This window comes from Trichechus manatus, unplaced genomic scaffold (genome assembly GCF_000243295.1).
Source record: "Trichechus manatus latirostris isolate Lorelei unplaced genomic scaffold, TriManLat1.0 scaffold00080, whole genome shotgun sequence".
Lineage (NCBI taxonomy): Eukaryota > Metazoa > Chordata > Mammalia > Sirenia > Trichechidae > Trichechus > Trichechus manatus.
This window is the reverse complement of record NW_004444016.1, coordinates 2,124,298-2,135,437: the sequence shown is the minus strand read 5'-3', so window position 1 is coordinate 2,135,437 and position 11,140 is coordinate 2,124,298. Positions and strand designations below refer to the sequence as shown.

General features: G+C 51.3%; 1 protein-coding gene across 1 annotated transcript in view; it reads left to right on the top strand.

Moving 5' to 3' along the window:
- The window catches only part of DRC3 (dynein regulatory complex subunit 3), a 58,617-nt gene that overhangs the window by 20,640 nt on the left and 26,837 nt on the right, over positions 1–11,140 (top strand). Inside the window, exons 4-7 of the mRNA XM_023735514.1 lie at positions 3,384–3,530; positions 6,907–7,026; positions 7,639–7,751; positions 9,128–9,302. Coding sequence (XP_023591282.1) covers positions 3,384–3,530; positions 6,907–7,026; positions 7,639–7,751; positions 9,128–9,302 — 555 coding nt within the window. The remainder of the gene's footprint in view (positions 1–3,383; positions 3,531–6,906; positions 7,027–7,638; positions 7,752–9,127; positions 9,303–11,140) is intronic.

The window sequence follows — 11,140 nt, the reverse complement described above, 5'->3', positions numbered from 1 at the left end:
ATTGAGAATCCAGACGTAAATTCATCCACCTATGAGCAGCTGATATTTGACAAAGGCCCAAAGTCCATTAATTGGGGAAAAGACAGTCACTTTAACAAATGGTGCTGGTATAACTGGATATCCATCTGCAAAAAACTGAAACAGGACCCATACCTCACACCATGCACAAAAACTAGCTCAAAATCGATCAAAGACCTAAATATAAAATCAAAAACTATAAAGATCATGGAAATAAAAATAGGGACAATGCTAGGAGCCCTAATACATGGTATAAACACAATAGGAACCATAAGTAACAATACACAAACACCAGAAGAGAAACTAGGTAAATGGGAGCTCCTAAAAATCAAACATGTATGCTCATCAAAAGACTTCACCAAAAGAGTAAAAAGACAACCTACAGACTGGGAAAAATTTTTTGGCTGTGACAAATCTGATCAGCGTCTAATCTCTAAAATCTACAAGATACTGGAAAGCCTCATCAGCAACAACAAAAAAAGACAAATAACCCAATTAAAATATGGGCAAAGGATATGAGCAGGCACTTCACCAAAGAAGACATTCAGGCAGCTAACAGACACATGAGGAAATGTTCACGATCATTAGCCATTAGAGAAATGCAAATCAAAACTACAATGAGATACCATCTCACCCCAACAAGGCTAGCACTAATCCAAAAAACACAAAATAGTAAATTTTGGAGAGGTTGTGGAAAGACTGAAACATTTATACACTGTTGGTGGGAATGTAAAATGGTACAACCACTTTGGAAGTCGATTTGGCGCTTCCTTAAAAAGCTAGAAATAGAAGTACCATATGATCCAGCAATCCCACTCCTTGGAATATATCCTAGAGAAATAAGAGCCATCACACAAATAGCTATATGCGCACCCATGTTCATTGTAGCACTATTCACAATAGCAAAAAGACGGAAACAATCTAGGTGCCCATCAATGGATGGATAAACAAATCATGCTATATTCAAACAATGGAATTACACAACGATAAAGAACAATGATGGATCCACAAATCATCTCATAACATAGATGAACCTGGAAGCCATTATTCTGAGTGAAATTAATCACAGAAGGACAAATATTGTATAAGACCACTATTATAAGGTCTCAAGAAATGTTTTAAACACAAAAGAAAACATTCTTTGTTGGTTATGAGGGTGGGGAGGGAGGGAGAGGGTTATTCACTAACGAGTTAGTAGATAAGAATTGTCTTAGGTGAAGGGAAGGACAACACAATACAGGGGAAGTCAGCAGAACTGGAGTAAACCAAAAGCTAAGAAGTTTCCTGAATACAACCAAACACTTTGAGGCACAGAGCAGCAGGGGTGGGAGTCTGGGGACCATGGTTTCAGGGGACATCTAGGTTAAATGGCATAACAAAGTTTATTAAGAAAATGTTCTGCATCCCACTTTGGCAAGTGGCTTCTGGGGTCTTAAAAGCTAGCAAACGGCCATCTAAGATACATCAATTGGTCCCAACCCACCTGGAACAAAGGATAATGACGAACACCAAAGACACAAGGAAAATATTAGCTCAAGAGACAGAAAGGGCCACATAAACCAGAGTCCTATCAGCCTGAGACCAGAATAACTAGATGGTGCCCAGCCACCACCAATGACCGCCCTGATAGGGAACACAACAGAGAGTCCCTGATGGAGTAGAAAAGTGGGGTGCAGATCTCAACTTCTAGTATGAAGACCAGCCTTAATGGTCTGACTGAGACTGGAGGGACCCTGGAAGACATGGTCCCCGGACTTTGTTAACCCAGAACTGAAACCATTCCTGAGGCCAACTCTTCAGACAAAGATTAGACTGGACTATGGGACATAAAATGATACTCATGAAGAGAGTGCTTCTTAGCTCAAGTAGATTCATGTGACTAAATGGGCAGCTCCTGTCTGGAGGCGAGATGAGAAGGCAAAAAGGGACAGGAGCTGGTTGAAGGGACACAGGAAACCTGGGATGGAAAGGAGGAGTGTGCTGTAACATTTTAGGGAGAGCAGCTAGGATCATGTAGCAATGTGTATAAATTTTCTATATGAAAAACTGACTTGAACTGTAAACTTTCACTTAAAACACAATTTAAAAAAAAGCAGATCCTGTACCCCCTTCATACACACTTAAAAATCTCCTGGCCCCCATTGTCCTGAGAGCCAATCCAAACTGTGGACCACCAGGGCCCACAAGGCCCGACATGCACCAGCCCTGCCCTTGTCCCCAATCTGTCTTGAGTCCCCTCACCCCACCATCCCTATGCTGCAGCCTCTGGCTTTCTCGTACCTCCTGGTCCCAGTGAGCTCTGCCCATCCACAGGCAGCAGCCCTGGCCTTTTTGTAGCTCCTTGTCCTAGTAATTTCTGTCCTGCCCCAGGGCCTTCATCTATGGTATTCTTGCCTCCAGGAACGCACTCCCCCTGCTCTTCCATGGCTGCTCCTTCAGGTCTTAGCTTAAATGCCATCTCCCTAGAGAGACCTTCTCTGTGTCCCCTAACTGAAGAAGCCTCCTGTTCTTTTTCTCACAGCACCATATACGTGTTCCTTGTAGCACTCACCCCAAACCTCACGCTCTTATTTACTTTTAAAACCTGGTTGTTCTATGCCCGTAGAATGTAAGCTCTTGCTACAAGGGCAGGGACCGCGTGGGCTTTCTTCCCTGCTGTGTCCCCAAGGCCTGGCACGTGACTGCAGCCTGGTCGGCTTCATAATGTTTGTTGAATGAATAACAAATAAATGACTGAGAAGAATTCCTTCAGGAAAGGAGGTTAGGTCTCTTTTTTTATCTTTTGCATAGTTCAGTGTCTAGGTATTCAGAAGATGCTAGTGAATAAAATATTGGCCATCTTGTTGATTTTCCCCCTAGAATATAGGAAAAATGAACAGCAGTTATTAGAATGTTATCAAGTTAATCCAAGGTTAATTTTAAATTGGGTTCCACTTAATTTAAGAGATTTAGATCTTTCTCAGGGCTTTACAAATTAAAAAGGCATTGCCTATTCTGAGTCACTGCTAAATAATAATTATAATATCAGCTACCAGTTGAGTGCTTATTAGGTGCCAGGTACTCTTGTAAATGCTTTTCATAGTTTATTTCAGTTGGTCTTTTCAATACTTATAACACACATAACATTCTTATACCCATTTTACAGACAAGGACATTGAGCCTCACTTACGTTAGATAATTCACCCAAGGTCTCACAGTTAGGATTTGAGCCCAGGTGTGCTTGATTCCTTGGAGTCTGCCCTCCTACCCAGGAGCACCCCTACCTGTCACTCCACGCAGTGAGTGATGGGTGGAAAGGCTGCTAGATGTGCCTGCAGCCCAGCGACAGGGAGGCAAATGGGACCTTCTCTCCATCTCCTCCCCAGGTCATCTACCTGCGGCGGTTCAAGGACCTGCGGACGCTCAGCCTCTCTGGGAACCCCATCTCTGAGGCGGAGGATTACAAGATGTTCGTCTGTGCCTACCTTCCTGACCTCGTGTACCTGGACTTCCGGCGTATTGACGACCTCACAGCAAGTGTCTCCCTCCCTCTCAGCCCCCAGATTGTGAGACAGAGTCTTTGGGCCCAGATTCATGGGGAGAGGGCTCTGAGCGGAAACTCCTCCATTCCTCCTCAGAGTGCTTTGTATCTTCCCTGCCTGAGCCATTTCCCAGAGTCCTCACAGTCACTGCCAAGTGTGTGCTCACAGGCGCAGCGGCTCCCACGCATGATCTCAGGGCTCCTCACAGCCTTCTCAGTGCCCACTTTTCCAGATGCATAAACTGAGGTAGCCAAAAGAGGGCCAGCCACTAATCCAGGGTCGCCAGGAGCCACACATGGCCCCCTGGCCCCAGTCAGCCTGCTGGCACCTCACACACCCAGCCCCTGCACTGTTCTTTGCTGCGTCTACCCCAACCTTTGAGGTGGGCCCTGCTTTCATGCCAGCTCACCAGTGAGGTGGCTGATGGCTAGGCCTTATGACTCGTGGGTGGTGCAGCTAGGGGCTGGGCCCAAAGCCAGGTGCCCACCTCGCTGCCACGCCCACCCGCCCACCGGCAGCATAGAGGGCTCTCCCCTGCTGCTGCCTGGGCTGCCTTGCTCCCTGCTCCTGCCGTGCTCTGGCCCCTTTCATTGCCTCTCTGCTGGAGCACTGTGTGCAGCATGATCTGTCTGTGGGCACTTTCCGCTTTAGAGAAAAGAAAAAAGCCAGCACAACCATGAGGCCTTGAGCAGCAGGATGGTGGTGTCCCTGGCACTGGGTGCCAGGGACCAAGGACCCCACGGCCTGCTGCTCCTCTCGCAGCACCTTCGGGAGAAGGGAGACAGTGTTGGGGGCACTCAGTGGTTCAGAGGCCAGTCCCAGTCTCAGCCCTGGCCCTGCACGGCCTGGGCCCCAGAGCAACACCCACAGTGGATGAGGGCCTCCCAGGTACAGTGACCCCCCTCACCGGCATCTCCTCAGAAAGTCCCTGGGATAGCACAGGGCCAGAGAGCTGCACCTCTGCTGACCAGGGGCTCTGTCTCCTGTAACAGTCTGAGAGGTTTTGAATGCTAAGACTCTTGAGTCTTGTTTTTGTTTTTTTTTTTTCATTTAAACAATAATTTTAAAGGCAGCATGGGCACAAGTGCTTGGGCTAGTCAGAGATTTGTTTGGGTGAGTTTTGCCTGTTATAAAACCACAGGACATCCTGACACTGCAGTTACCGGAGCGCCTTCCCAGGCACTCTCTTGGTTCCTCAGAAGCTCCCATAGAGAGTGGGACCTCCCCAGGGCACCAGGAGGAAACTACAGTTTCTTTCAAGATTCGGAGACTTGCCTGGAATCAGCAAGATGAAGAATGATAGAAAGGTCATGGAAGCAGAGTTCTGCAAGGCAGGGGCACCTGGAACCCCATGTACCCATCACAGTGTAACTCGGCACCAACTGCAGCCCACCCCAAGCCCCTGGCTGCCTGGTCCCGTAGGATGTGGGTAGTGGGACAGCCAGGCACAGCCACAGGCTGACCACGGGAAAGGGCAGGCTCACAGGCCTCCTCACTCTGTGGGCTTTCCCTGAGGGCCCACTCTTATTTCCTTTAAGGCCACTTTCATCGAGGCCCCGAGCAGACGCTTGGAGGCTAGCCCTTACCTCACTCCAGCCTTGAGGAGTGGAGGAGTCCCAGCCAAGGGCACAGAGAGGGCAGGGGCAGTAAGCGTGGGGGGCTCTGTGCACCAGGGAGAGGCAAGGCAACAGGTGGGGGCAGGGGCCAGGTCAGCAGGGCTTGTCCTGTTGAAGATGGGGGCCATGGAGAAGTCTAAGCAGATGGGGTGTTGCTCAGCAGTTCAGGGATTTGGTGACTGGTATGGGGAGGAGAGTAGAGGGAGAGATGGGGATGGCGAGGCCAGGGAGTGGGTGCCATGGTCTTCTGAGAGAGAGGTGACAGTGGCCTCATGGCGGGTAGGGCTGTGAGAAGGGAGGGGGAAGGATGGGTACCAGATACTTCTGCAATTTAAACTTACTTATTAGAGTAACTTATTTATTGAAGTATAAATAAAGAAGAAGAATGTAAGTGTACAGTTCTAGAATAATAAGAGATTTTTAGAAGAATTTCAACTCTGTGTAAGACAGATGATAACAGAGAGAAATATAAGCTATTTTGTAGCCAAGGAGCCCCACCAAAGTGGAGGATTACGATAACCTGTGTAATGGCAGCGTGTGGGTATGAGGCTGGGCAGGGGGCTAAGGCAGTACCCAGGGGTGGAGCTGGACAGAAACAGGAGGAGAGCCCAGCTCAGCCTGTGCTTGTCTTGTGGGCCAGCACACTGGGAGGGGGACAGTCAGGGCATCGCTCCTATAGGTGGAAGTGCCAGGGAGAAGGATGAGGGCTGAGAGTGTCCACAAGGGTTGGTGTGCAGTGGGCTGACCGGGCCCAGAGGGTCCCAGGAAGGCTTCCCCCAGGAAATGGCTTTTGAGCTGGGGGTCTGCGGGATGGGCTGGAGTTGGCTGGCCAAAGGAGCGGCAAGGCAGAGTGCATGCAAATGCCCTGGTCAGGAGGTGGCATGGTGAGCAGGCCAGCGGCAGGGCTCAGCGAGCCAGAGAGACAGCGGGAGACAGGCGAAAGGGAGGCACCAGGGCCTTGAAGGCCACGTGGGGAGCTGGTCCTTCCCCCAAGCCCAAGAGGAAGCTGTAAAAGGTAAGCAACGGCTGACAAAACAAGATGTGCAGACAACAAAGACGATTCTGGCTGCTTGCTGGATGGAGAACAGATAGAGGAGGGATGGGAATGGGGGCGACCAGCTGAGAGCTGAGGCAGGGGTCCCCTCAAGAGATGCTGGTGAGATGTGGCCAGATTAGATGAGTAGGAGATGAGAAAGATAGGCGTGGGCATGGGCTGGGTCTTGGGGGCTTGTGTGCTGGGTGGGCTGTGTCTGGGGGCGAGAAAGATAGGCGTGGGCATGGGCTGGGTCTTGGGGGCTTGTGTGCTGGGTGGGCTGTGTCTGGGGGCTGCTCACTAAGGAGCAGAGCTCGGCGGACAGTCATAGGCTCAGGTCTGGGAACCACAAGTGAGAGCACTTGCGGTGCACAGAGCAAGCTGAGAAGGGCCAAGGACTGAGGGGCTGGGTGGAAGAGACAAGGACCTTGGGTAGTCACTTCACTCTCTCCCCTGTCCACCCTAAAGGGAGCCTGAATGCCCACTTGGGAAGGCCGTAGGATGTGAGTTACATGTGGGTACAGAAGTCCCCAGTTGCCCCGGAGCACCCCACAGCTGGCCACCTGCACATTCTGCCTCATGCAGCTCCCCTGCCCTTCCCGACGCTACCAGATCACTAGATTCAGAGCTTGGGACGACCCATGCTCACCTACACGGAGTGCAGACCCTAGGCCCTGCCCATCAGGCAGTCACCTGGTCATGGTCCCCATCCCTGCAGAGAGAGCTGGCGGAGGTCAAGCACCAGTACACCATTGATGAGCTGAAGCACCGTGAGGACCTGACACAGGCCCAGCGGGAGGAGGCGCAGGCCCGGAGGGAGGAGCTGGAGGAGCACAAGGTACTGCGGGGAGGCCTCGTCCCTGCCCTGACCCCCCTTGCTTTGACCTGCTTGCCCTGACCCCCCTTGCCCTGACCCCCCTTACCCTGGCTCAGAGGTGCTCAGTAGAGGGCATCTGCCAGGTTAGACCGAGTTGGCATGGGCCCCCAGGGCCCTGAAAACTCACTTTTTGAAAACTGATGCTGCTCAGCAATGCCTGGGTCTGCTTAAGCTGCACCTGCCACATGGCCTGGCGCCCCCGCCCACCTTGCTCCACCAGACCACCTGCCATCCCCATCCAGGCCCATCGCCTGCCTCTGCTGGAGAGTGTGCTCAATGCCATCTGTTGTCAGAGCTGCTCCTTTCTTAAACCGGGAGTCCCCCATGGCAGGCCAGGAACAGTGCAGTCTGGAGTTCAGGGTGGCCCTCCCACCAGTCAGCCCTCTCTCCAGCCAGGCTGAGCACCGCAGAATGTTCTGAAAGCAGTCTGCAGTGCACTGTCTCTGACCTCCCCATGCCCCCCTCCCCTAGATCCCCTCCCTCACCTCCTTCCTCAGAGCACCTCCCCCTCCAGGAAACTTCCCCAGATCCTGCCTTGCAGGGGTCAGTGGGTGAACTGTGTTTCTGTTGCAGGCTGCATTCATCGAGCACCTGGACGGCTCCTTCCTGTTTGACAGCATGTATGCTGAGGACGTGGAGGGTAACAAGCTGTCCTACTTGCCCGGCGTCGGCGAGCTCCTTGAGGCATATCCTTGCAAGCTCATTGCTGTGCTACCACCCTGCCTCAGGCAGGTCCCCTTCTTCTCAGGGCCTCAGCTTCCCCATCTCTCTTGTGAGACCCTGAGAGGGACAGTCCCCATTTCAGAGCAGTATACCCATAGTATGGTGCATAGCTGGGTCAGCGAGTGCCAGGGGGAGTGCTGTCTGAATTTCAAGGGGCTCACTGAGGTCTGGGCCTACAGGTGGGGTTCTTGAGGTGGAAACATGGAAGACGCGCTCTGTGGTAGTGACCTCCGTCAGGTGTGTCTGCTTGTCCTGCTCTTTGCTTTGCATATGTTATTTGTCATTTTCTCAACCCCCCACCAGGTGGAAAATGTCATCCATTCCACTTTATAGTCAGGGAAGCCAAGGCCTGGCAAGGGCCAGGCAGTTAGAAGCTGGGGTTTGAACTCTATCCTGAGTCCTAAAACCCCGCATTCTTCCCCTAGTCTACCCAACAGCATGCTGGATAGAGAGAAATTCACTTCTAAAAGCCCAGCATTCTAGAAGTCAGTGAGGGCAGGAGCATGGAGGTGAAGCAGAAAGGGTGTGCAGCACGGGTGCCCAGGGTTGAGTGCACGGTTAAGAGCAGGGCTCCAGGCCAGATAGCCTGGGCTCCTGCCTGGCTCTGCCACCCACCAGCTGGTGACCTGCAGCCAGGCAGACCCACATTTGAATCTCGGCTGTGGCTGCGTGCCTTTGGGTGAGTCATCTCACCTATCTGATCATTGGTTTCCATCCCAACAGGGTGGCTTGATCCTCTTGGCCTCAGTGACACCTCTCTCCCAAGGATGCCAGGTGGCAGATGAGGACACTGAGGCCTGGAGAAGGGACGTGCCTTGTCAGGGTGGGGTCCCAGGGTCAGCAGCACAGCAACACAAGCCTGTGGCCTGTCCACCCACTTAGGCTCCTCCAGTGCACCTGCAGCAGCAAGGGACCAGGCCTCAACAGATGTGCCCTTCTAGATAAAATATACCAGAGACAAGACTCTCCAGGTACCTAGCCCCGCCCCAGCCTCCCCAGGGGCCTCCCCAGAGCCCTTCTCAGCTTGACCCTCCCTGCCCTGTCAACTTCTTCCCCACGCAGCTCCAGTTTCTGAATGCCCCAGGCTGAGGGTGGAGAGGCCCCATCTCAAGCCCACGGCTGTGACTCTGGTCGGGTCCCATCTCCCGCCCTCGGTTTCCTCATCAGGCAAATGGACCAGATGAGATAGATGGTGGGTTTCTAGTACCGAGCTCGGTGTCCACACCAGCTTGTGCTCCGTGCCAGGAGCCCTGATACTGTTGTCATCCAGCTTTTACCTGTGACCCCCCCGGCAGTCCACTCCTGAGAGACAGTGGGAGCCTCCTTGACAGACACTTACCTACAAGGACAAATTTGTCATCATCTGCCTGAACATTTTTGAGTATGGCCTGAAACAGCAGGAGAAGCGGAAAATGGAGATTGACACATTCAATGAGTGCATCCAAGAGGCTATCCAGGAGAACCAGGAGCAGGGCAAGCGGAAGATTGCCGAGTTTGAGGAGAAGCACCTGCTGGTAGGCCCCACACCTCTCAGGTCCCATCTCTGCCCCCACTCCCAGGGCTGAGTCCCCAACCTTAGGCCACTGTGCTCTAGAATACAAGGCACACCACCATGACTGGCCCTGCGGTGGCTTGGCCCCACCCAAGGGGCTACAACTCATGTGCACTGGCAGCCCCTGAGGCCCAGGTCATTATCCCCAGTGACAGAGGTCACAGAGCTACCAGGTGACAGAGCTGAGGTTCAGCCTCACACCACAATCAACCACAGCTCCTCCCTGTGCTATGACTGAGTTGAGCAAGGGGCCCAGATGTGATAATGTAGAGGGGGTCGGGTCAGTCCCCTCCAGCCCCACCCAGCCACCCACTTCTCCAGGGGCACCTGCCAGAGATCATTTAGAAACAGATACACGTCTATATAAGGAGCCCTGGTGACATAATGGTTAAGCACTTGGCTGCTAACATAAAGATTGACTGTTTGAACCCACCAGCTGCTCTGCAGGAGAAAAGACCTGGTCATTTGCTCCTATAAAGATTATAGTCTAGGAAACTCTATGAGCTAGTTCAGCTCTGTCATATAGGGTCACTACGAGTTGGAATCGACTCAGTGGCACACAACATAAATCTCTATATCTCTGGAGCCTCTGGGTGGCGCAAATGGTTAAGCGCTCAACTACTAGCCAAAAGGTTGGCGGTTGGAACCCACCCAGAGGCACCTCGGAAGACAGGCCTGGTGCTCTGCTTCCAAAAGGTCATAGCTTTGTAAACCCTGTGGAGCAGTTCTACTCTGCACACATGGGGTCACCATGAGTCAGAATGGACTTGACAGCAACTGACAACAACATATGTATCTATATATGTATAACTATCTACTTACCTATGTATATATGTTTGGTGCGTGTATATGTTTGGTGTGTATGTATATATATATATGTATATGGTGCACTTTGCTTTGCTATTTTATCTGTGTATCATAGAGATTCTTCCAAAACTAAAGTGTTGCTTCATGTTTTGCATAGCTGTGAGTATCCCATTGCGTGGATGGGCCAGACCCTGTGAATGGACAGTTAGGTTTCTCCAATCCTTTGCTCTTTCAAAGTGTTGCAGTGAATGACCTGGTGCAAGGCTGGCCTGTGGGATGAGGCCCTAGCAGTGTAGCTGTGCTGGGATACTTTTAGTAGCTCTTGCTGGACTGTGCCCCACAGCACTTGTACCAGCTGATGGCCCTCCAGCCTGGTGCCTACCAAGCATCTCTGCCTTTGCCAGTCGGGTGCACCCAGGGTGTTCCAGGAAGGGTTACTTTGTGCTTATATTCTTTTGGGTCGGGGGAGCACCACATGTTTACAAACAACATTTCTATTTCTTGTTCTATGAACTGTTTGTTCTTATGTTTTGCCCTTATCCATTTTCTATTTGTTTTTGGTCTTTCTTGCTCTCTTTTTTCTTTTTGTCCTAGTTATGACTTTTAGGGGCTCTTTTATAGATTAAGAAATTAGCCCTGTGTCTGTGAAAGGAATTGCACACACTGCTCCATTTGTCATTTATGTTGTCGCTTTGTCTGTGGTGCTTTTGTCATGCAGATTTTTTCTTTTTTTTAATGCAGTAGAATTTATCAGTCTTTTCTGGTTATATTTAGAAACGACTTCTCTACTCTGAGATTAATTTTTTTAAACCCCTTATGTTTTCTTGGAGCCCTGGTGGTGCAGTGGTTAATAGCTCGGCTGCTGACCAAAAGGTTGGCAGTTCAAATCCACCAGCTGCTCCTCGGAAACCCTATGGGGCAGTTCTACCCTGTCCTATAGGGTCGCTATGAGTTGGAATTGACTCCACGGCAACAAGTTTGGTGGTTTTTGTT